The sequence below is a fragment of the Bacillus rossius genome, chromosome 1, assembly GCF_032445375.1.
Source record: "Bacillus rossius redtenbacheri isolate Brsri chromosome 1, Brsri_v3, whole genome shotgun sequence".
In the NCBI taxonomy this organism is placed as follows: domain Eukaryota; kingdom Metazoa; phylum Arthropoda; class Insecta; order Phasmatodea; family Bacillidae; genus Bacillus; species Bacillus rossius.
The window spans coordinates 215195566-215222918 of NC_086330.1; the positions used below are offsets into that span (position 1 = coordinate 215195566).

Below are 27353 nucleotides of genomic sequence, written 5' to 3' on the forward strand. Positions count from 1 at the left end.
ACTATGTGTTATGTTTTACTATCAAAACCAAACTTGTCCACAATGTGTTTCATACAAAACTCGACATGTCCAGATTCGTTTGTTTTGTTACAACAAAATTGACATCTCCATATTTGTTTCTTAATCATCTACCAAACTAAATAACGAATTAACTTATTACTAACATTAAATTATACGAAATTCAAGCACAATTTATGCTTATAGTTACAAATTTTTACTAATGTTTTACTATGAGTTACAGGTTTTCCATCATTATCTCAAAACACGAAAGCTCCTCAATTGTAATACTTTACGTCAAAATGAGAAAGACCTCTAATCTCTTTTTTTTTTCCTTCTGCATAACAAAACATTTTTTGGTTATAATGAAGTTCAACCCTATTTTCTTGCAGATGTGTTGGTAATATATTTCTTTAGCAATATTTACTACATGATGACGTATTTACGATTTTTTGTAGCGAGTTATTTTCAATCTATTTAACAAATGTATAGCATACTAGCATTTATACAGCTACTATATTAGGTACTTCAGAAAAAACAACCATTCTATAGACTAATACCTCCAGCGTTCACAGGTAAAGCGAGGAATGATGAAATTGTATCAAGAATAAATAAATTCTGCTTTAAGGATTGGTTTAATCAGAATCTCACCTAGACAGACGGTAATTACCATTAGAACGATTTCCCGTCCAATACGGTAAAATGTTTCGATCCTGTCACTAATAAGATATACGTTATTTTTCCCCAGTTTAAGATGTCTCCGATAAACCTCTTTTCCCGATAAAACGATGTATTTTATTGGTTAGTATGTTACCGGATACTTATTTAATTAACAGATGTGTATTGGTGTGTAAAGTTTTTTTCAAAGACGTTGGCAATCTTATAGTCTTTATCTAAAACGCATTCATATTTGGTTAATTTGATTACTTTATAGAGTGATCTCACATAGTCCAATATCGATAACGATAGCTCGCCAATTGCATGCAAAATGCAAATTTGGTCTCGTGCTGAGTAAAAACATTTAACAGCCCGCATTCTTTCGTGGTTAGTCCGTACTACGACAATATAATGGCGATGTTTCACAAAGAATAATTAAATTATGCTTTAAGGTTTTGTTTCATCGAAATATCACCTGGTCAGTGACCTTCCCCTTGCTACGAAGGTCAAATGTGCAAAGTTTCAACTCAATTGGATGAACGATGCGTAAGCGTATGAAGGACGAACACACAAACATTCACTTTTGTATATGAGATAAGAAAGATTTAGTGTTTTTACGAGTTTAACATTCAGGTAGAACCCCTCTCAGCAAGCACGCATAATCTATATAAATTGGTTTCTAAGAGAGTTGTTGATTGCAGTTAGTGTCTGGGTCCTCAACAACCGAGGGATCTTCGCCACGAATCAGTAGTGTTCCTCGGGAGCGGAGCTGTATGCCCACCCGTCGATCGGGTGGCTGGCCTCCAGGGATGTGGCTTCATGTGCATCACATATCTGATCTTGTAGTAGCCCATGTTGGTCGTAGATGTGGCTCACATAAAAAAAAATGTTGAAATGGTTAAAAATTGTCACAAATCATATTTGAATATATTGATATTTAAATTTAATAATACACCACAACTATGTATAACTAGAAATGTGACGTGCTTGATATCATTTGTCTCAAATTTTACATCAGTAATAACAATATGATTTGTAATATATTTTCTATCAATTTTAGGATATCGTCAATACAAAAGTTTTAGAACATTGTCATTATGAAAATGAATATATTGTTACGAATAATGTGGGGAAAGCTGGGTTCATAAGGGATATCACAATTACGTTTTACTACAATTGTATTAAATACTAATATTTACATTACTAATAAATAATTGTAATTAAAAATGTATGATCAACAATCACTTGCAAATTAAAATGTTTATTCGCCAGTCTTTCAATGTCTGTCAAGTTCCGCAGTTCGCAATCCTCACTGGAGCTAGGCTCGACAGTGGTTCGCCCCTTACTCGCACCTGTCCTCACACGCAGCCTCGCGCCACTCAGTCGCCGCACACTCACTATCCAGTCAAACTCCGGGTCGCGCCACTCTCGAGGAGGTCTCTCACCCTCTTCGCCGATGTCGCACTTCCCTTCACTCGCGGGACTCTCCAAACTTGCGGAACTCCCGTGGAGGCCGGCGTTGTCGCTTATATCCCCAGCATCACTCTCAAAGGAATAAGAGCGGCTGTGCCGTGTCGCGCCAATTAGGGCCGACCCGATGCCCGAAAATTCCTGAAAGGCTGCGTTTATTTGAGCTACTCCGCGCGTCAGCCTCGGGGAACTCGCAGAATTCCCAGTCCACTTAAAATGTCAGTTACAATAGTCCGAGGCGGGTCGGTGAGCGGGGAGCGGACGGGGATGGTTAGCCAAACCCTTGTAATCCGGCAGAGCAATCGTGACATGCGTGACGTCAGTGCCCGTGCGAAGCCGTTGGCCAGGCTCGCTGGATGCCCACTCAGGTACCTGGCACGTGTCACGGCCTTGTCTCCTAGCAGAATGTAACAATATGAAATTAATAACAATAATGAACTTACAATTGGTAATGGGGTGCTTCAGAGGCGCAAATCCGTAGGATTCGCTATGAGGTCCACATAAATTTAGGGGGGTGGGGGGGGGGGGGGGGGGAATGTTGTACGTGGGTTGAACCGGCACGTCAAATCTAGATAAAATATACAGAATCTTTTTCCGTGAGACATATTTTTGAAATCAAACACATTTCACAGGCGCGCTTTTGCAAGTGCAGGCAGGCCCCACTTAGTGAGGGGCTTCTTAATTCCAGGGGCCCTGGACACCCTGCCCCCCCCCCTTCCTGATCTTCACCCAGGGGGTGCTTGATAGCATTATTACATCATTCACCTTTCAGCAGTATAATGGCTGTATTTCGCTGGAAACTGAATGGCTATTGGTTTAATTATATGTAAACCATCTGTACCGTAATCAACATGGACTGTTGGAATGTCCGTATCATACACTTGATCACGCCGGACGAGTGGCCAGATAATTTCAGAATTAGTACCCATATTTGCATTATCGGACCCGGGCACATTTTCCACTATAATCTGACCTCGGAAACACTGTAAATCGAAAAGAATATATATTTAAAATTTTCGAAATTTAGGGCCTTACTGGCACATTTTCCATCATGGCCCGAACTTTTGGATTGGAAACACTTCAAATTAAAAAAAAAGCATTCATTTTTTGTTAATGTTTAAATTTTTCGGTTGACTCCGAGGAAAATTTCCACTATACCCCGACCTCATGGATACATAAAAAGCATGGTAATTACCCATAGATCGAAATGAGGTTTTTTTTGACCCACTGACCCCCCACTTCTCTTTAACAGTAAGGTCTTAAGTTATTTAAAATATTGTATTGTCAGAGGTCCTTTATAGGTATGCAAAATTTCAACATATTCGGAAGTCGAAAAGTGAGTAAAAATTGAATAGAAATATTTTATTACATTATCCATTTATTCATACATACATGTCAAGCTAATAAAAGCATGGGAAAAAACACGAAATTGTGAAAAAATTTATTTTTGCAACAATATTTTATATAAATTGTATGACAACAAATACACTCTACAACTGTTAAACTGAACGCAGGTTACATAACCTGCCCAATATCTTGTGAAAGAAAAAGCAACTTCATATTGCGGAGTCACTTGCTGACGAGGGATGCCACGAGGTTGGAGCGAGAGGCGTCCTGATCCCGCTCCCCTGCTAGCCTGAGGATCACCTGCTCTGGGTCCACAAAGTGCTGGAACAAGGATAATTTTGGCAGTTAAAGTTACAGCTACGTTCAGTAAACCACATACCTACATAGGTGTACCAGTGACCATATCAACATGTTCATTATTTCATATGTTCAGTCTCATTTAGTGTCAACATGAAGTAAACACGTTAAGTTTTAAACTAAACTAGGTACAGAGGGCCCCTCTACTGCCGGAGACACCTGGCAGAGGAAGAGGGAGGGTTCCCGGCACACAACAAAAGGGCAGGTGGTGGCTGTACCGCCAGCACCCGCAGTCTCCCCTGACCACGCCTGCTGACAACATCCTGTGGATTGTGTTTGGTGCAGTGGTCAACCAGCCACACACCACTGTTTGAGATGAGGCAGGATTATCAACAGGAGAGCATAATAATGAAATGAGCCAAGCATAATAATGGATACTGGCCATTGGTTGTCTGAAAGCACTATACTGCCAAATGGATATCCACACACACACAAGGTCGGTGCCATGGCCTCTCATTTCGGGACATATTTTTGTCAATAATATTGCACTTTACTAACCAGTGTAACATAAAGAATATTACTCATTTTATGGCCACTGAATATTAAAAATCTAGGAATAGCCTTCCGTTAAACACGTAATAGGGCAAAATCAGAAGCAGCGGTAGTGTAAGGATCTACCTGTCATAATTGGCAATTTTTATCTAAATAATTCAGGTTTTGAAAAACTAGTTAAAATGCCTAAAATGGCCTTAAATTAGTGTATTCTAACATGATTTGTTTGAAGAAATTTCTTAGGGAAGGACCCTATATTCAAAAAAATTACTTTTACAGCACCTTTGGCCCCCTCTTACACAAATCTTAACTTCGCCCATGTATGTAGAAATGTATATAACGCCCATGTACATATGTTTATATGTAATTTATTTAAAACCATACCCAACAATTTTAGATAAATACAAAGGCAGTAAAAAGCTCACATTAATATTTAGAAAGCAAAGACCATTAATAGAGAAAATGATTTCAAGATGAGTAAAACATGTGCAAAACTACATAAAACAGGTCATAAAAAGCACAAAGAATAACACTAATTGGCATACAACAGCTAATGAAAAGAGGCACTGAATTATTGATTGACTTCAAGAATCCATAGTAAGAGATCTCTTGCATTGTTTGGTACTGAAGCAAATAAATTAAGACCTCTTGCATCGGCTAACACCCGAACTAATCAATATGATTGCCTTCCTCACTCCAACCTCATCGAATAGAGACAGGGAATATGGTGCCAGCTCGTATTGGAAGAATTCCCTTAGCTCTTCATCAGATTTCTTGAGGAGTGCGATACGATGAAATATTGTCTCAGGATTGACTGGTACATCCTCCCCATGAATGATAAACTTTGACTTGAAACCTTGAATGTTCATGACGCGATTATTTCTGACAAACTTGATTTGGTCAAAGTTTTGTCCCACCAAGGTAAACATTGACGAATTCCCAATTTCAAAGGCTCTGTGACAGTTTATTGATTCATCTCCCATGACACGTGTCTGATGGACATCATGAAGTCGCTTGCTGGAAAAGGATCGTGAGATGGAAACCACTCCACAAACTTCTGTACATCTCCATTATCACGCTGGACTCTAGCATCTCTGGCATCAACATGCTGCTCTGAGGTGGTGAATGAAACCCCGCTAAAATCCTTGACCTGTTGTGCCACTGTTGTAACTATTGGCATGGTGATCGCCAATCTGCTGAGAGTACTATCTGAAACACCACGACCATGACTAAGCCCTCCACTACTTTTTAATGAGCGCATGAGGGTCTGCTTAAAGGTCATGCCAGACCAAATCCCACTCCAAAATTTATCAGATCTTCTGATTGTAAACCATCCATTCAGCACAAACCTCTCATACTCTTTTTGAGATAGTTTCTCTTGTAGGTCCATCATGTCTTGCAGATAGAGCTGCGCTGACTTAGCATACAAAAAATGCCCACTTGCATGAAAATAGGGCAACATCTTCTTCACAGTACTCAGATGCAGCTCCCAGTCACCAGTCCTGTATGAACTGCTTCATGAGGGTGGTCATTTTGAAGTAGAGCACCCATAACTTGACAGTGGGACCATTGTCCTCCATTTCTTCGAGTTTCTCAGTGAACAGCTGCTTCAAATATTCTTGATCAAGTTCTTCCAAGGGAGTCTTTGAATGGGAAGGTTCTTCTGAGTCCTCATTACCACTCATTTTCGTAAGGATTACATTTACAAGAGCCAAATTGCAGAGAGTATGTGCATGAACTGCCCTTGAATAAGCACGCCCAGCCATCATTTTTTCTGTTGATGCTTGGGCATAAGCAATGCTGAATAGCTCTTGCAGCCCACTTCCATTCATGATGTAGCCTATGGTTCCCAGGTACGACATTAAAAGATCCAAAAAAAAAACAATCGTACAATGACTATGTTCAACTCAGAATCGGGAGTGGAAGATGCGACTATCTCACGTGCCTTTAGATAGAGAGGCTGGTCAAATGTGACAAAACAGACATTTTGGTCGAGGATCTTGCATTTTTCAACTGCTGAGAGAAGTTAAGTATAGATGGTGTCATAGTTACTGGGAGGTGCATTGGTGACTGGAAGGAAAACCGCGAGTGATTTTGAGTAGGGTTTTGAGGACATGAGCTGCTCCATAAAATCATTCAAACCTGGGAGTTCATATCCTTTCCACTTTCCCACAATCCAGTCGAAATCAGCCTGTTGAATGATCATGCTGGATAAATTTTCCCTCAAGTCCTTAAACACAATGTTTTTGAAAGGTGCTCTGGTTTTTTTCAATTGTTGTTATGGAATCACACCAAATTTTCCTACAATGCTTGCTTTTGGAACAGTACTGATCCTAGCTATAGATTTACTACTTGAAGATGCAGAAATCGCTGGAGTTACACAGTGGATACCACCCATAGCATGGAATGTATTTGAACCATCTATGGTGTCAACATTGACATCCACATTGTCACACACAAATTGGGAAAAAGTGTCTGGATGAACAGAGCTGGGTGGATTGTTCATACATGACACCTCAAAAATTCTGGCTTCCTCATAGGAACAGCAGAACCCTAGTCCATTGGCTATTTAAATCATATCCCTTGAGCCATATTTCCTGGCCAGGAGGGCCCCGACCCCAACTTGGAGGGATGAATGGAACGACCTTGGTCTGGTGGCTGATATTACTGCATGAGCGGTAGAAGTCACTTTTTTTTTTTTTTTTTTTAAGTGTTCCTCGTTTGCCTTTCAATATGATAGAACCAAGCAATACCTGCAAGGTTTGTGGAACATCATCCTCGCAGGTTTCAACAAAATGTTGTAGGTCTGGATAGGCATCAAGGGAGTACACTTTTGCACGGATATCTTCCCTGATTATTTCAGCTGCAGCTCTAACAATTCGTAGGGGTTCTTCCTCCTCATTCGCTTGTTTAGATTCATACCATTGTTGGGTCAAAATTTTGTAGCCAGTATTGCGGAAACAGAGTACTTTCTCTCGGTTTTGACCAACTGATAAAATAATGTCACTTCCGTAATGGTCTTCCAACCTTCTCTTCAGTTGTTTATCAGTCGCTTTAGGGCCAGAAAAATCTTTCATGATCTCTTTCATCGAAAACTGGCATTCTTCTTGCATGCTCTCAATGTAATTGCGAACATGTTCAAAAGAAGCAGTGATGTTTTCATCTGGGGGCCTACCCTTGGAACTTGTTGGGTGAACAGGTAAAACAAATTTTCTCATGCAGTTCTGATTGTATCTCCCATCACTGGCAACCAAATCACTCACTGTAGCCAAGCGTGATTTGACTTCTTCCGCCCACTGGTCTCCCCGGAAAGCTGCAGTTTCTAACACATTGCTCTTGAAATTTATAGTGGTTACTAAACTGACATTTACCTGCTGATTAACATTCAGTCTTAGTTGTTGGGAGATGAAATCATCAGTGGCATCCTTTTTACAAAAAAAAAAAAAGTGTTCTGAAATTAAACCCCGACTGACCTGCTCGGCATTGACGTACTATACTCCCACTTGCTTTCATTGCAGCAGTCACATTCTTCTCCCTGGTGTAAGATTTATGACATGAGATATGTAGCTTTACAGTCTCACATGTCTGAAACCGAGTATGCATTCCATCACCTCATTTCTTACTGCACTCAACCAACGTTCTGATTCCTCTATTGTCACTTCACACACAGCACATGTATCCGCCATATTGTATCGCGCGGAAACATGTTTATCATATAACTGTAGGTAACGTTTTTTGCTAGTTTTGGTTGCATTTGCATGGTTTGATGCCTTACCTGCGCTCTGTGGGCGCAGCTACACGGCGTCCGAGGCGTAATTGCTTGAGGCGCCGTGTGATGTCTCTGCATGTCGGGCGCCCTTTGGTGCTAGTGTTAAGGTCGAGTTGTGAGCAGGGATTTTTATTTCGTCGGTTGATACCGTGTAGGAATCTTTTATTTGACAGTTAGTGCCGTGACTGTTGTTAGATTGTTACCAATCGAATTCATGCCTTTATGTGTTTGCTTCAAGTGTAGTTGAAACCAACCATTTCTGCTATTGTTGAAAACTTTTCCAACATTAACCTGCTGTAGTTTGGTAACGCGTTGGCCGAAAAATTCGCTCTTGATACCATTCGACGCAAAATTTAATTCTTAAAAATGTTATGTAAAATAACTGTTTGATAAACAGGTTAATTCGAAGATATTTAAGAAAAACTGATATTAAAACGAAAATTATTCGTAAAATTAATAAATTTATACTTTTTGTAGTTTAGCAACAGGTGGTCCAAAAAAATTTTTCCTAGTTTTATTCTACACAGAATTTAATGCTCTGCAACTTTTATAAAAGGTACTTTTTCAAAATTTTGTTAAGTTCAGGAGATACAAATGAAAAACTGCAAAAGTATTCCTTTTGGGGGTACATTTTCACCCCCCACCACTTTTCCACAACTCCCCCGAGGGGGAAAACTTAGGAGAGTCATATTGGGTTACAAATGAAGCCATTGACGCAAAAAACCTTTTGTAGGAATAATTTCCGAATTGGGTGATTTTTGTGTTTAACGCTACTGGCCTAAAAGTGTGACCAAGTCCTTGTATTTTTTGTAGGCCAAAGGTGGAGGACTAGAATTGAGTTTGGAAACACCATGTTTAATGCAGTCCAAAGCTTGACGTTTGAAAGACAGCCTCTGGTAGGTAGCATCAGTGTGACATTTTTGATGTATATGCAGTTCACATCCTCTTTTGTCACAAACACTTCACAGATTTCTTTCCAATTGACTGGTTATCAAGAGTCAAAGAACTTTAAAGTGTTGATTCTAATGACTTCAGAGAATTTTTTATAATCTAAGAACTCGTTAGATTGCATTTCTCGAACTTTATATGGATAAGCTCGGCATGCAAGAGTTATTATTGGTGGTAGCTGGCAATGCATGAAAACATCACCGGAGTGAGACAGAGAAGTTGAAATTGCACTGTTCGTAGAATCTCCTTCGCTCTGTCCATGGTTTACCTCGAAGAAGTTGAGGGTGATCGGATGCAAGCTAGTGGAGTGCCTTAAGACATACAGGAGCATTGTAATGACTATACTGTTTTTGTTCTGCCCAGCAGCTCCGTCGGAGAAGAGATGAACTTCCTATTTTCCTTCTCGATAAAGAATTTGAAGGAATAAAGCAAGCCATGTAGCTATTTAGCAGGACCCCCTTCTGCTGATCGCCTCGTGCCACAGGAAGCAGAGGCAGTGCTTATTTCCAATGTTATAAATGGTAAAGTTGTAGTTTGAAAGACGATGCTTGTAAAAAATGTCACTCTCCTTGGAAATAGGTAAATAGATTACCTGTTGCAGATCAAAGACTGCTGCAGCTACTTTATTTGGATGTTGTTTCGCTAGTTCCTTGGCAGTGGTTTTCTTCTGACGGACCGCTTCTTTTTGTGCAATGTGTTTATCGAATGTTTCTTTCAGTGCTCTCTTTCTTTCTTCATCTGCTTGTCTGCATGAAGAACACAGGCTACATTGGTCTTTTTTAGGGTGATGGAATGACCAATTCATAGATGCGAAAACTCGTGTGTATCTTTTCAGACTAGCTTTTGGTTGGTCATGAGGTATTTCCTTGCAGTATAAGTAATACATTTTCTGTAAGGTGAGATCTGGATGTAGGTACTCTCGGGTAGATGACTGTCTGCAATAGTGTGACTCAACCCTTGGGAACTTCTCAATGAGGTGTTTAACAGAGGTCCTCAAAATTTTCATCCCTTATTTTTAAATATTCTTGTCGTCCACAGAGTTTTTCAGACATTACCATTCCTTCGGCATTTATCTTCTCCAAACAAGTCCTCACTGTCCGTTCTGAAATACCCAATGTATTCGAAAACATTGTTTCACACACATGAACTGAGTCAATGCCTTTTGGAAGAGTGTAGTGTAGTGTGGCAGACCTTCGTGATTCTCTGCTGTGTCTTTTTTCTCTTAACTTTAACTTTCTTAACGTACCTAGCAATATATTCTCTTTGCAACTGTAAACAATTAGTTCCATAAAAACTTACGCCACTTGGTGTGTCCAAGAATAGTGACAAATGAGGACTGACAAAGTGGCGTAAATACAGTTGCTGGCACTTACGCCCCTTGGTGTGTCCAAGAATCGTGGAAATATGGCGCTTATGCTAAAAACCAGAATGCCCCCCACAGTAATAGAAAGAAGATGGAGATACGCCACATCGTCAGGTCATAGATCAACACATAGCAGACACCCAGGCTTAATATCTCAATTTTTGCACATTTGGCGCTTACGCCACTTCGTCAGTCTAACAACGTGTTGGTAGGTGGGGAATTCAAGGATTCGTGGCGGTCATCTTGGATTACATCACTTCCAGAACCATCTTCGATGACCTTGATGTTTCGATCCCAGTGACCATCTTGTATTATATCATTTCAGGCAGCCAGCTTGGATTCCGCTATATTTTTTTCTAAAACTTTGCATCACGTTGTTTTTCTAAATTTTTAACCACTGAATAAACATGTCTAACCACCGACTGGATGCACCTTGACACCTAATGGACGTGTCTGACCGTCAAATACGTGCCTGGTCACGAACTGAATGTGCCTAACCACTGACTGGATGTGCCTGTTTACCGAATAAACATGCCTGGTTAATCAACTGTTATTTATAACTGACTCGAAAACACATGTTCAGGCATGCAAATGATTCGTTTCGCCTTCAAAGAATACTGTAGAAATCTGGAAACGATAGTAATTTACTTGTTTGTATTTGTAGAATTAACGAAATATTTTTTTTTGTTTGAATTGTGTAGCTTTATTTCTTGAACCTGTAATTTTTATGATAATTTTAATACAATTAGTATGGTTTTACTGAAATTATATATTTTTTCCACCAATAAAAGATAGAACCGGGGACGGATATCGTTAGAATCAATCATTATTTTAATAAGCGGTCTTTTGATGAATTTTGGATTTTTTTTTTTCGAATTTCTATGTCAAAAATTACGATTTTCTAAGATGTCCAAATATCAAGTTGGCGGATACCGTGAGAGATAACTTATTGTTAATAAGTAATACTGAATATTAGTGGCTAAGAATTAAACTAAATTGACGGCAACAAACTCAGGCAGATGACATGTTTACTATATGACACTATCTCTCCTAGTAACAAGTATTGAAAACAAGATGGTTACTATTTCCTCTAGAAGGCGATGTGTGTTAATTACCACTCCTGGTAACTAGTACGGAAAACAATATGGTATACCGAAGATGGTCACCAGGTTCAAATTTAAAAGCCAAGTTCAAGGTCAAATGCAAGGTCAATGGCAAAGTTGAAGGTCAAGGTAAAAGTTCAAGATCTAGTTTAAGTTCAAGGTCTAGATCAAAGTTCAAAGTCAAATTCAAAGTTTCAGGTTAAGTTCAAAGATTATGGTCCAGGCCAGCAGTAAGGTAAAAGTTCTAGTGAACAAAAATTAAACTAACATGGTGGTAAACCACTCTAGCAGACCAATCGCATCATTCATTATGTTATTAAGTGATTTTATTTTATTAATATTGAATTTTTTCGAATTTATAGGATAATTATTATAAATTTTAAGGATGGCTGTCATAATGGCTTACTTTAGGCTGGTAGATATAAAAATTAAAACTCTTTTTTGATTTTGAATATGATTTAATGCATAAGTATTTTTTCAATAAAATGTGCCATTTATCATAATTTTCGGGCACAAGTTTTGAATTCTAAATTATTTTTTCATTTTTAAAGAAGAAAACAAAAAAAATAAAGTTGCATTTTTAATTTCATTTAATTTTGATTCCATTACTGTACTCTCCAACGTAATCTTGTGCAACACAGTGCACCTGCGCTTGTTCGCAGGCCCAATTCGATACTTTTGCTGACGATTCGTTATCGCAGCATCTCAGCCGCTGTTTGCATCACGTTTTCTCCCTGTAACCGTATGACTTTTCGTGCTAGCGAACACTACCCCAAGCCCAGCGCCAGCATCTTTCATTTCTCGGAGGCAAGCATAGGTAAGCTGTTTGGCAGCACATCGAGGACTATATTACAGTCCTCGGCGACGCCTCGGGACCGTCCACACGACGCTTTTCCCAGACGACATAGCAAGTTTTGACCCCCCTTCCCTCTTCACCCTCCTGTGGCTTCTTGGGAACTTCAACCCGGAGCATAGAACTCCAGTGAACCCGCGCAGAGTACATGGTCTCTCCAAGGACATATGCCCTTGTCCTACAGAGCCCTCAGCGAACCCTCGCGATGGCAAAAATTCCTAACCTAGCTCTGTCCGCTGGTTGCGAGTGTGCCCAGTGCACTCTCGCTGACGTTTCTGTGACCCTCCAGCCAGTTTCTCCTCTTGGCCGCCAGAGCGCACTACTCATCCCTCCCATAAGAGACAGCTTGTCATAATCGAATTTGGAAGCAGTCGTGGTACGATTGCGACCTTAGTTCACCCGCGACCCTGGTGAGCGCGCGGCGAGCGCTTTTTCCGTCTGCTTAGCCCTTTGAGGATCTTCGTGTAACTTTGGAACCTTCCGGTCCGGACGCCAAAGTCTCCCCCCCCCCCCCCCACCTTTTGATTGAGTTATTCCTTTTAATTAAGTGATGCGGCCCCTCAGGGGACACTTCGCGCCTCGATTCGAGACGGACTGCATTAGGTTATCGGCAGATCGGTGAGACGCACAGCAAGACTTCTGTCTGGCCGTAACCGAAGATCTAGTCAGTGACAATGGATGCTATCGCTATATATTCTTTAAGTAGTTTAGTCTGTCTGTACACAGCAAAGTAGTTATATTTTTTAATTATTATTTTTTTAATTATGGAAACACCTGCGACTCCTGCGATTCCGCGATCGTCAGATCCGGATGTGCTACGTTTGGGGTCCAAGAGCTGGATGCGGACCTAGACGCATTTTCGCACACTCCCTCTCCAACAAACAGGCGCCCTGACGCCATGTTGACTGCTGGACTCCGGCCAGCGAGCATCAGACCTCCGGTTCTACAGTATTTATGTACTTTTGGAATAACATTTAAATTATTACATTTGAAGAAATAAGAAATATATAAAACTTTCGTTCTAGACTTTAAGAGCTTACATTGGGATTGTTTGTGCCTCTGTATTTTTTTAAAATTGTTTTTGTTTATTTATATTAAATGAAACCTTTAATAATCTAATAATGGCCGGCGCGTATTTTTAACATATCCGAGACCTTTTTAATTATGTAATTGATATTATATTTTAACGCATTTTAATACCTCTTATATATTTGTCTCTCATTCAAATGTTATAAGTTTCATCATTTAAATAAATGTATAGTAATTATATTCAGACAGAATCACATCTTGTTTCTGTTCATTCCTCATGTCCTAGTGAAATTAAAAGGTCCACTGTTACAGCAGTGTGTAATGTCAATGGTACTATTTATGTATTTAATCTTATTTACCTACACTGCCCCAACATACCAAAAATGGTAGCAGAGCTGGTGGTTTCAATTATATGTAGTGTGTGATTTCATCTGTAAACGATCCCAGTAAAAATAAAAGTAAAATAAATTTTTAGATACATGATTTTTTTATATAAATATCTGAGTGGGCATCTTTATATATTTTTTTATTTTAGCACGAATATAAGTTACTTTTAATTTTAAATCCTTATAAGTAATATTTATTTTAGTTTCGCGCAAGACGTCGTCCAGCAGTTACCAGCTGTCCTGACCGCGCGCCTCGTTATCAGACGTGTCCCACACAAGGTTACAGACACCCGTCCCCCCTTTCACCCCGCCCGACTGCCGGAGCGCCGCCGTGTCAGACGACCTCTGTAATCTTATCACGCGTGCGTGTCCGAACTAGGCTGCCAACGCCCCCTCTTCATCCCATCCTTCACCTGAGATGACATTGCTCCCTCTTCGTCGGTGGGAATGCAAAGTGTTATAAGTATACCACCCACTGATTGTGTAGATTCAGGGCGCAACCAAATAGTTTATGTTGTAATTTAAGTTAAAGTTAACAGTGTTTTGGGCATTGTATGTCAGCCTAGAGTAAGGATTATATGTTTCTTTAAAACTCTTAAAATAAGTTAACCATGATCACTCCGGAGTATCTTCTTAAGGACGAGATAATATATGAGCTAATACTTCGGGGCCAAGCAACCTCAGGATATGCCCAAGAGCTCAAGTTTGCCAGAATAAGTACTGCCAGTTGCTTGGAATGAAAATTTGGACCCACTAGAGGAGTTCAATATTGTATGTAGTAAATTTCAAGACATAACCATTTCTGCTAATGATGTTCACAACATGACAAACAAAACAAACATATTACGAATCCTCACACGACTTAACCACAACGCCACTAGATTCCACAACTTGTCATTATCAGCAGGTAAATTGAATGGTGTCTACAGGAAATAAATTGACAAATGCAAACAACAAATACCCGACCTCACACATAGGTTGAGAGCAAAACTCACTACCATACAGGAATCACCCTTCGAGAGTACTACTGAAATAATTCCCAGCCCTCAGGAACAAATGTCTGAAACAAGTACAGAACCTGAAGCTGCGCCAACAGAAATACCGGGACTACAGCCCAAGGTCACTCTGGTGTCTCCATTACCAGTATCGCCCCCGACCCCGCCTTCATCGCCGCTACCAGTTTCCTTTGCATCAATCCCATTGCCAAATCATCCTGCAATCACTACTATCAGTTACCCATCCACCCACATGTAGTTTCCCTCCGCTTCTATCGCGAGGCCGGTACCCCAGCCAGTCACCAAGGTCACCTACACTCGACCTATTCCCGAAATCATTGCACACACCTCCCACCTCACCCAACCTATATATACCTTCCACCAACCCTGGCAGGCATGTTTAATCCATACTACCAGTTCCAGTCAGCATTTTCATCCTTCCAGACCACCCCAGAACTCCACACTCCCTCTGCGGCCGTTGGCACGCAGATCTCACCCCTACCTCAGGCAAGCGCATCTAACACCGCTACTTCACTTGCACAGACCACCATCATGACAACTATTCCCCAACCAGACCTACAAATTCCCCAAGTTAGCCCTTCAACCTCGTACCTCCCTCTGGCACCTGCAGCACCCCTCCCCCGACACAACCATATACCTGCACCAAATCACCCACCGCCACCACCTGGCCAAGGTCAAACAGTACATTTATACAATAAAGTCGCCCACCCAGCCGAAAGGCTACTCACCAATCTCCCGGAAACCAACGGAAGATGATCCGAGAAAACTAATCGAGTTTTTGCGACAGTTAATTAAAGTACACCAAAAATGCAACCTACCAGATAAAGAATTGTTTGAGATAGTTTTTGCCCTTACCCACCCACCTCTAAACGAACGAACCTCATTGGCCATAGAGAATAACCTAACCTTTATCAGTACCATGCTGACATATTATTTTTTTTTTATTCCAGCATGCATGCTCACAAACCTGAGGCTTGATTCGTATAACAGGCTTCAACAGAAAGACGAACCATTAAGCAAATACATTGCTGACATTAAGGAGGCCGCTCGAGTCCTTCGACTAGGCGCTTCAGAGTGCGAAGTCGTTTTTAATATCCTGGATGGAATTAGTCCTGCAGAGCGATCGCGAGCAGTTTTTCAAACCCGTCAACATACTTTTGCGGAGCTGGACCATTTGCGTATACATACCACCAATGTAGAATTCGCCAACTACCAAAGGAATCGGTACCCGAGTTCCCTTGATCGACACCCCATTTTTTCAGAGTCACAATCCCAACTGAGAAAAGAGAACATGAACACAATTTCCAAAGCAAAACAAAATGATTACAGTCACCATCAGAGTGGATATAATCATCACCAGCAAAATATGCCATTTTGTAAATTCTGTAAAAGACCCAGGCATGTGATTGAGCAATGCTGCACGAAATACAGACAGGAAAATTATTATTACAACAACAACCCAAAAAACGAGTAACGAGGTGGTCAGAAAGCAATTTCTCTGTGCCACATAAACACAAATCATATTCAGATAATTTATGCAATACAGTCACTACTTCACATGCACCGAGTAGATACAATAACAGATTTAATTACCACCCAAGGGGTAATCACACTACACAACAACAAATATACACAAAAAATTCAAATAGGTCACAAAAGTCAAACAAGTCTCGTAGAGGGCAAAAACACAAATTCAAATAATGTAAAAAATTCTGCCGACCTTAGGGCACATTGTGCAAATTGCATAAATCCTAAAAATCCAGGCAAGAGAACATGCCAAAATATCTTCGCAGGTCTAACAATAGTATTACCTTATGAGAGCACCTTAATTGGCAAACACATAATTCCAGGACTGATTTATACCGGCTCAGTCCGAAGTTTTATTTCAGCAAATCTTTTTCATGTGTTACAAAAGGAGAAATTGGTTCAGAAAACTAAACCAGTAAAAATACAATGTTTCACCGCATCAGAGCAACCATTAAAGGTTAACCAAGCAGTCGTCATTTAAATTAAAATTGAGTTATTTTCCTGGATGTTTCCATTTTTAGTTTCACAGGACTTAGCTACTGACCTAATTTTTGTATCAGTTTCATATCTAAAATAGGCTTATTAAATGATTTGCAGGCAAGAAATTTCAAGTTCAAATTAAATAAATTTATTGTTATCCCATTTGTTTCACCTAAAATCCAGCATCAGAGTAATGTGAATGCAACCCATACCGAAGTTGAGGATGAATGTGAGTTATCCCTGACACACCTCGACACAGCGCAAAGAAAAGCATAACTTCCCAGATGTCTTGACAAAAAAACTAGGTCGCACTCAGTGCAATATGAAATAAAACTTTTGGATAAATTCCCAGTCAGGTGTCACCCGTATCAATTATTGGGCCCCAGAATGGAAATCATGCGCGAACACATACAAGACCTATTGGACAAGGATGTAATTGAACCATCGACTTCCAGTTTTTCCTCTCCAGCATTTTTGGTCCCCAAAGGTCAAGGTCACTGCTTTGTTGTGGATTTTAGAAAAATTAACAAACAGATAGACATAGAAATGGTACGATTACCTGATTTGAATTCAGCTTGCCATTGGTTTAGCAAAGCCAAATATTTTAGCATTTTTGATCTCAATTCGGCCTACCATCAAATACCACTAACACCGAAGTCAAAACACATCACCGGCTTTTGCGTGCCCTGGAATTTGTATAAATATAAACTAGTTCATTTTGGCCTATCCACAGGCACACAGGTACTGACTCGCCTCCTAGACCAAGTTTTTGGTGATTTAAAATTTAAATTTGTATTTAATTACCTGGATGACGTTGTAGTGTATTACGAATCTTTTGAAGAGCATATAGTTTATTTATCTGAAGTGCTTACCCAGCTGCGTAAAGCAGGACTGACAGTAAACACCAAGAAGGTTAAATTTGCAGTTTCCGAAATTTCTTTCCTGGGACACATAATTTTCAGTAGAGGAGTAACGATTGACCCAAGCCGTACTCAAGCCATAGCAGATTTCCAACCTCCAAAGGATCCAAAATGAATTTCAAGATTAATTGGAATGGCTAATTTCTATGCTAAATCTATCCCAAATTTTGCAGAACATGCAGCCCCGTTAAATGCACTTCCTAAGAAAAACACATCATTCAATTGGGGTCCTGAACTAGACAAAGCCTTTAATTATTTGAAACAAGCTATAGCCAGCCCACCTGTTCTTCGAATGTCGGATTTCACTAAACCATTCATACTACAGACAGATGCATCGAGTGTTGCCATTGGCGCAGTTCTATCACAAGAGTTCGATGGCCACAGGCAACCAATAGCTTTCGCTTCTCGCACTCTAACTCATCAAGAGAAAACATCGTCCTCGGTTTATGAACTCGAGTGCCTAGCAGTTGTATTCGGAATCGACAAGTTTCGGCAATACCTTGAGCACAGGGAATTTTTATTAGAGACCGACAATCAGGCCCTTGCTTGGCTTTTGGCTCACCCCAAGAAACTAGGAAAACTAGGCAGATGGAGAGCAAAAATCTCCTCACTTAAATTCACAATTCAACATATCAGAGGTACGCAAAATATCGTTACAGATGCTCTTTCTCGAATGTTCGAGAATCCCTCCAAACCTAATCTTCAGGAGGAACCCCCAGTTTCATGCCATGCTTGACACACAGATTTTACTTTAGCTTTTTCAGACTTACAGTGTCACCAAAATTCAGATCCTTAAATTTAAGATATTATTCAGCAAATAATATCAGGTACACTGCCAAAATATTGAAAGATTTCAAAAGGTCTCCTGTATCGACGAACAGCACAATGTAAAACTTACAGAATAGCCCTTCCTCAGAATTTAAGAGACATGGTATTTAAATATTATCACAGCTCACCCATTGGAGCACACCTGGGCACATACAAAACAATTGAAGGCATACGTCGCCATTTTATTTGGGATGGAATGCACAAAGACATTGCTGAGAAGGTAAAATTATGTAAATTATGCACCCTGAGTAAGCCAGCACAGAAAACACAATTTGGATTTTTAACATCAGATGTGGCCGAAAGACCAGTGCAAAAATTATTTATAGATTTTGTTGGCCCCTTCCCCCGTTCTAAAACTGGACACACCATGCTTCTCGTAGCTATTGATGCATTTTCTATATTTGTATGGCTCATACCCTTCCGGCGAGCCACCGCAGAAACCACAATACAAGCATTGCAAAATAACATTTTTAAAATGTCAGGCTTACCTTCAATAATCGTGTCAGATAATTCATCATTATTTACATCCAGACTTTTCAAGAATATGTGCTTTTCCCATGGCATTAAGCATGTAACCATTTCTCCCTATTATCCACAGCCTTCACATGCGGAGCCTTTTAATTGGAACCTCCGATCTGCTTTAATAGCGTATGATGCGAACTCGCAGGATAAATGGGACACTAATTTGGTCTGGTTTCAAATGGTTTTTAACTATGGCCGACATGAGGGACACAAAACCACACCATTTGAAATCATGTTCACATATAAACCCAACAACCCACTTTCTAATCTCTGGTCACTACATGAGCTTCTCCCAGATAACCCTTGCAACATAAAAGAGGTCTGGAGAAGAGCTCAGCATAACCTGAACTTAGCCCATGCGGCGAGCAGGCAGAAATATAATAAGAAACCTTCGCCTCATCCATACCGAGTAGGTAATATGGTGTGCAGATCACACCCACAAAGTAAGGCGATCGACAAGCGATCAGCCAATCTTACTTATCGTTGGAATGGCCCGTCGTGGCAAACCCCGCGCTTTTTAACCCCAGTAAGATCGCCCTAGCCGACCCAAGTTCTGGTGCGTACATAACGCGCGCCCACATTTCGCACCTAAAGAAGGTGCACCCCAACTTAAATTAGGTGCAGCCCTCTACTCCTATTCGAAGAGTGTTAAACAAATCTTCGGCATGCCATCTGCAACACGCATTGTTGAAATATACAAAAATCCTAGGTTCTAATTATAAGTAATAAAAATCCATGGTACTAGTTTGTAAGAGTGCATACACTTCATATGTTTTGTATTAAGAATGTTTTAGGGTAGGATATTATTTTTAAGTGGCGCCATTTAGTTCACAAGAGAAACATGATACTTAGTTCATAAGAGAAACATGATACTTAGTTCATAAGAAAAACATGATACTTAGATCATAAGAGAATGATGTTATTTAGTTCATAAGAGAATCATAAAACCAAGTTCATAAAGTTATGTGTAAAGAATGAATAATCATGTTTCTTAGTTTTTAAAGTTGTTTCGTATGGCCATGTTACCTAGTAAGCTCATCAGGTATTGTAAGTAGTTTACCTAAATCGATTCTGGTACAGGGTAAGTATGCCAGGTTTCCAACATTTCATGCTCAGTGATGGTTGCTTACCCTGGCTCCACCATTCAGTGGGGGAGTATATGCAGTTTATCATAAGTTTCGGGCACAAGTTTTGGATTCTAGTTTAATTTATCATTTTTAAAGAAGGAAACCGAAAAATTAAGTTCCATTTTTTAATTCATTTAATTCTGATTCCATTACTGTACTCTCCGACGTAATCTTGTGCAACACAGTGCACCTGCGCTTGTTCGCAGGCCCAATTCGATACTTTTGCTGACGATTGGTTATCGCAGCATCTCAGCCGCTGTTTTCATCACGTTTTCTACCTGTAACAGTGTGGCTTTTCTAGCTAGCGAACACTACCCGAAGACCAGCGCTAGCATCTTTCATTTATCGAAGGCAAGCATAGGTAAGCTGTTTGGCAGCACATCGAGGACTATATTACAGTCCTCGGCGACGCCTCAGGACCGTCCACACGACGCTTTTCCCAGACGACATAGCAAGTTTTGACCCCCCTTCCCTCTTTTCCCTCCTGTGGCTTCTTGGGAACTTCAACCCGGAGCATCGACCTCCAGTGAACCCGCGCAGAGTACATGGTCTCTCCAAGGACATACGCCCTTGTCCTACAGAGCCCTCAGCGAACCCTAGCGACCGCAAAAATTCCTAACCTAGCTCTGTCCGCTGGTTGCGAGTGCGCCCAGTGCACTCTCGCGGACGTTTCTGTGACCCTCCAGCCAGTTTCTCCTCTTGGCCGCCAGAGCGCACTACTCATCCGTCCCATAAGAGACAGCTTGTCATAATCGAATTTGGAAGCAGTCGTGGTACGATTGCGACCTTAGTTCACCCGCGACCCTGGTGAGCGCGCGGCGAGCGCTTTTTCCGTCTACTTAGCCCTTCGAGGATCTTCGTGTAACTTTGGAACCTTCCGGTCCGGACGCCAAAGTCTCCCCCCCCCCCCCCCACCTTTTGATTGAGTTATTCCTTTTAATTAAGTGATGCGGCCCCTCAGGGGACACTTCGCGCCTCGATTCGAGACGGACTGCATTAGGTTATCTGCAGATCGGTGAGACGCACAGCAAGACTTCTGTCTGGCCGTAACCGAAGATCTAGTCTGTGACAATGGATGCTATCGCTATATATTCTTTAAGTAGTTTAGTCTGTCTGTACACAGCAAAGTAGTTATATTTTTTAATTATTTTTTTTTAATTATGGAAACATCTGCGACTCCCGCGATTCCGCGATCGTCAGATCCGGATGTGCTACGTTTGGGGTCCAAGAGCTGGATGCGGACCTAGACGCATTTTCGCACACTCCCTCTCCAACAAACAGGCGCCCTGACGCCATGTTGACTGCTGGACTCCGGCCAGCGAGCATCAGACCTCCGGTTCTACAGTATTTATGAACCTTTGGAATAACCTTTAAATTATTACATTTGAAGAGATAAGAAATATAAAACTTTCGTTCTGGACTTTAAGAGCTTACATTGGGATTGTTTGTGCCTCTTTGTTTTTTTAAATTCTTTTTGTTTATTTATATTAAATGAAACCTTAAATAATAAATTAGGGCTGGCCCATATTTTTAACATATCCAAGAGATTTTTAATTATGTTATTGAAATTATATTTTAACGTATTTTAATACATTTTAATATTTGTCTCTCATTCAACTGTTATAAGTTTTATCATTTAAATAAATATAGAGTTATTATATTCAGATGTAATCGCACCTTGTTTCTGTTCATTCCTCATGTCCTTGTGAAACTAAAAGGTCCACTGTTACAGCAGTGTGTAATGTCAATGGTAGTACTTATGTATTTAATCTTATTTACCTACACTGACCCAACGTACCAAAAATTAAAATATTTGTATCGGTCAAGAATCGAACCAACGACCGGAATCGATCGAATCAATCAGTATATTAATAAAAAATTTATTTAATAAATTTTGGAATTTTTGCAGAATTTATAGCTAAATAGTTACGACTTTCCAAGATGGTGGCCAAATGTCAAGGTGGTGGGTGCCACAGTAATAATAAATAATTAATGCTCTCTAGCGGGTAAAAATTAAACTAACATATTATGGTAATGCACTCTAGGAGATGGCATGTGTATAACATGACACTAGTACTCGTTATATCGATTCCTGAAAACAAGATGGCGACAACGCTCTCTATCAGATATCATGCGTGTTAACTAGCGCTCCTGGTAGCAAGTATTTAAAAAAAAATCTGGCGGCTCGGTCTCGAACAGACAATGCTATTCCTTCAAATTAAAAAAATTACAAGTCCGAATATGTGTGTTTTTTTGTTAATATATCTTATTTAATTTTAATTCTGGTAAATGTATCGATTTGCCATGTGGTTAAAAACGTATGTTTTCCAACCTAGAGGTCAGAGCTGTGATTGTTTAAATCACGGTTTTTCCAATGTATTTTTCATAAAAAAATTTAATTTAATATGTCTATAAGTGCCATAATAGCTCTGGTAGGTAATGTAACATCGACCTAATGTAAATGAGACAGCGAGGAGGGCGCTCTTTAGGATAGGAGTAAACAAACGAAACAAAGACATTATTATCAAAGATAGCGGCTCCATCGAATCAGAACGAAACCAATATGGTGGACATGTAGTCATCCAAGATGGCGACCTCCAGCAGACGAAAAAATTGGCCGTCATGATATCAGAATCCGAAAAAATGCAGAATAAAAAAAAAGGCTTTGAAATCTAATTCAAGATGGCGTACATGTTATTAGAATTCAATATGGCGACCGTAACGAAAATTTCGACATTCTATAATCTAAGATGGTGGCCGTAACGCAAATTGCAACGGTTGTCTCATACACATCTAAGAACTAAAAATGCTGCATTAGTGAGCGAGGAACGCGATTTAAAGATGGCGGATCCAAAATGGCCACCACGGTCATGGTTAAGGCTCAAGGTCAAGGTTATCTTAGATGGCCGTCATGACGTCGGGATCCAAAATGGCGGTCGGACAATAACAATCCACACCCTGCACCCTGTCCCTGGAGCCCCAATTGTATGCTATAATGGCCGCCGGAAGAGATATAAACCTAGATGGCCGCTGGGATCAAAAGGTCAAGGTTATCCAAGATGGCCGACGGAGTGATGTAATAAAATATGGCCGCCACTAATCCCTGTATCCCCCACCTACCACGTATTACCTAGTATTAACGTTCAACAGATTACCACAGAAAATTAATTAAACAAGATATAACTTGGTGTTAACTGCATATCATGGATGCTGACATCATGTTAAGGAATTTATGTAGAGGGAAGGAGAGATTAAAAGTGCAGACCTCATTTTTTCAGCAAGAATAATATTAAGTATTGTTAAACTTGAGAAATGCAAGTCCAGAAATTATATCCCAATTAATTAAATATAGTTTTATTTATCAGCAAATATTAACACCAATAATTAAAATACATTAATTTCATTGGCTGTCCCCAAATAAATCAATCCTCTGTTAGTCCAATATTTACTCTCCCCATTGGAGCTCGGGTTAACAGTAGCTGCCTCTATTGTTCGTCTATTACCACGCACCTTGGCTTCAATACACTGCTTCGCACTACTCACTCGTCTGCTGCACACACAACACCGACCCAGATGCAACGGTCACCTATGATCCAATCTTACCACACGATACCTTTCACACATCGCTGAGTCACTCACCCTCTTCACTTCACTGCCTTCGTAGCTCATCCGACCCGTTTATTTACCTCTCAGGCCCACCTTGAAAATATATCGTAACCCTTCGATGTATAGCATCATAAGAATCCCCAATTTAACACTCGTGGGAGAGAAAACAATGGCATCATAGTTATGTCACATTACACAGAGGGGGCTCTGGAAATGCGCCGAACACTCGAGAGTGGAGAGAGCCGCTGCTAATCTGATAACACTGCCGGTAGAAGACGGGCGGGCGCCACATGGATCGCGCCCCTTCCGCAGACTGGAGAACCAACTGGTTGGCCTCGTCGCTAGCTGTGCCGAAACACTTCCCCCTCCTTAAACCTGTACATCCCAAAAAAATGTAACACATCTGTTCCGGCATATTCCCGGAAATGTACAACTGTCTTTCAGTAGTATGTAAATGTATGTCCTGGGACATGGTTCAGGGTGAGGTGCTGAGGTGCCGACCGCCACCTTGGATTATGACGTCACGGCGGCCACCTTGGATGACCTTGACCTTTGACCTTGAACCTTCAAAATTTGACAAAATTTCCATTTTTTTGAAGAAAAAATACACCAAAAAATCTCAAAATTTTAAAAAAAAAAATTCTCTTTTCGACAGAAAAATTCCCATTTTGAGGGAAAAATTTCCCGATTTTAGTCCATAAAAATACCAGCGGCTAGAAATGTCCATATATAGGCTTAAGCATCCATGTCTACAGCCTCCGATTAGCCTCTGACATCATCGTGGATAATGACGTCCATGTTGCAATTTATTTGGAGCTGTTGGAGCATTTGGAACTTTGGAGTTGTTGAAGCTTTGGAGCTGTTGGAGCTTTAGAGCTTTGGAGTTTTAAAGCTGTTGGAGCTTTGTAGCTTTGGAGCTTTGGAACCTAGCATATATTGGTGAGATAGAATTACTGAGACGAGAATGTATCACACCGCATCGAATTTTTCGATCATTTTTAATGTTGTTTTAACTCTAGTATTATAGTAAATAGTTCTTGATTTGACTAGCGTATTATTCCATCCGGTGCATGTTTATAAGCGAGTCATAGACAGCAGGTCGCTCAGTTTGTTACTGTTATCGACGGTGTAAGAATCACATAGTTTGTTTCATCTGGTGCATAAGTCGTGTAATGACCTGATCTTGAGAACTCGATGGCATCTTTACCGTCTTTAACGTCGAACTCGATGGAGGCTGTACCATCGACTAAGGGAACCCTGACGTCAGCGATGACGATGATGGAGCAGATCCCGCTGGCAACGTCGACGTCAACACTGGAGGAGACTTCAACAGTCGTGGTACCACCAGCAGAAGAGACTTTAATGCCGGTAGTGCTGGCTGTAATAGGAAACCTCGACGAACGCTGTTTCACCCTCGATGGAGACTTCAATGGATGGCGAATCGCCAACAACTAACGAACATCGATGTCGTTACTGCGACAAGATTTTCTCAAACATCAGCAATGCTCGTCGACACGAGAAGAGAGAATGTGCTAAGAACCTTTATCGTAAAATTTTTGGCTGTATTAGGTGTCGCAAGCAATTTACAAGAAATGCTAGTTTGAATCACCAATTAGAGTCATGCAAAGGCCCTGCAGAGAGGCAGAAAGTAAAGGTTTCAGTGCAACAGCGAATGATTTATGTGCATAAGAGTATGCCTGGAAATGTTACAACCATAGTTACATCGACATCTGGTTTGGGATCGTCTTCAACTAGGCATCCTTGTGGCTACTACGAAATGACGTTTGCATTTGCACATGATGTACGGCGATATGAGAGGATTAAATGTTCGAAGAATCCTTCTCGCATGAAGTTTCGCTGTGATGAGTGCCTTAAATGAATTACTCGAATTGATAATTTGCGACGACATGCGAAAAACTGTAAAGGTAAAGTCCGTATGCCTACTGTTGGACTACCTGTAGAAAGTTCGACTCCTCTCGGTTTAGATTGGAGACTCGTGAGTGTACAAGCAAAAAACAGATGTGCAGCAACCGATTGCTATGACGCCTGGACATGAAACTAAACCTAAGACTGTGTTCGGTGCATTACGGGTGAATGATAATGGCTTCTACTTGGCACAACTGCATTTCGTGGAACATTGAAAGACTACTATTATCTAAATACATTAAGTGAGTCGAATGACATTTGTACTTTTCTTGATGATATCAGACAGGACATAATCAGCTTACTAATGATGTAGCAATGAACAGTCCATTAAAATATAACTTGTGGTTGGACTGTATATATGGAAAGCCGTATCCGTTTGATGCAAAAGTGAAGAAGTGTGCATTCAAGACATCGGCTGCAGTGATTTACAGTTCTAACGATGTGAAGCAAACTGTTAAACACAGTGTCCAGAAACTCTGTCAAGAAGAGGAGGACTATGTCAGTAAAGGTTCTGGCTGGTCTCTGTCTAGTATAAACTGATTGGAGCTAAGAATTAGTCGTTTCACGCCTATGCGGACCTAAATGTTTGTAACTGCAAACCTTCACAGGTGATCCTGTAGTAGAATAGAAATTAAGTAATAAAATTTATTTTGTGAAAGAATTTTTGTTTTATTTCTCGAACCTGTCACTATTATGTTAAATTGTTGTTATATTTAATTTTTTTGCATCATCCAGAATCTAACCAAGGACCTAAGTAGATATAATTAATCAGTATATTGATTGCAAATTTATTTAATGAATTTTGAACTTTTTCCTGAATTTATAGGTTAATTATTACGAATTTCAAAGATGGTGGTCTGATGGCTTATATGATGATGGTAGTAGAGGATTTTAAGTCTTTAAGAATTTTGAACATGATTTATTGAAACTATTATTTTTTACATAAAATAAAAATATATTGCTTCGAACAAGTATCCAACCAAGGACAGGAACTGACTGGATCAATCAGTATATTCATTGTAAATTTTTTTGGTGACTTTTGGATTTTTTTCCGAATTTCTAGCTAAATTATTACACAATTCCAAGATGGCGCCCAAATGCCAAGATGGCAGGTGACACAGTAATAATAAATGATTAATGCACTCTAGTGGGTAAAAATTAAACTAACATGATGTTAGCGCACTATAGCAGACGAAAACAAAGTGGTGGCTTCCAGCAGACGAAGACAAGATGGCGGACATGACGTCATACCAACTGACGATATATATATACATTCGTATTGTTGGTGGGAGGTTAGTCTACCTGCGGCTACCGTGGAGAAAGGATCTGTAAATTTTTTTTACACGCTTTATATTAGCTTCACCTGTATGTTTGTATGTTTGTAACCGACTCCTTTGGATGCGATTTTGACCCACTTTAAACGGCCAGATTTCATTCAAACTTTGTAGATTTATCGAGGACCGATGACAATACACTAATTTGATAATATTATTCAATTATACAATTTGCAAAATTTTGTCAATTTATATAATTTCACAATATTTAGTAGACTTTGGCGCGATATAAACAAAGTCTACTAAATATTGTGACATTTAATAAAATGAAAAGTGAGAGTGGGTTATGATTATTG

General features: G+C 40.1%; 1 protein-coding gene across 2 annotated transcripts in view; it reads right to left on the reverse strand.

The window, feature by feature from the left end:
• Positions 1-3506: 3506 nt before the first annotated feature.
• Positions 3507-27353, reverse strand: part of LOC134527279 (trichohyalin) — a 418715-nt gene continuing 394868 nt past the window's right edge. For both annotated transcript variants that reach the window (XM_063359816.1, XM_063359817.1), the window contains exon 14: positions 3507-3792. In XM_063359816.1, coding sequence (XP_063215886.1) covers positions 3694-3792 — 99 coding nt within the window. In that variant the 3' untranslated portion in view covers positions 3507-3693. The remainder of the gene's footprint in view (positions 3793-27353) is intronic.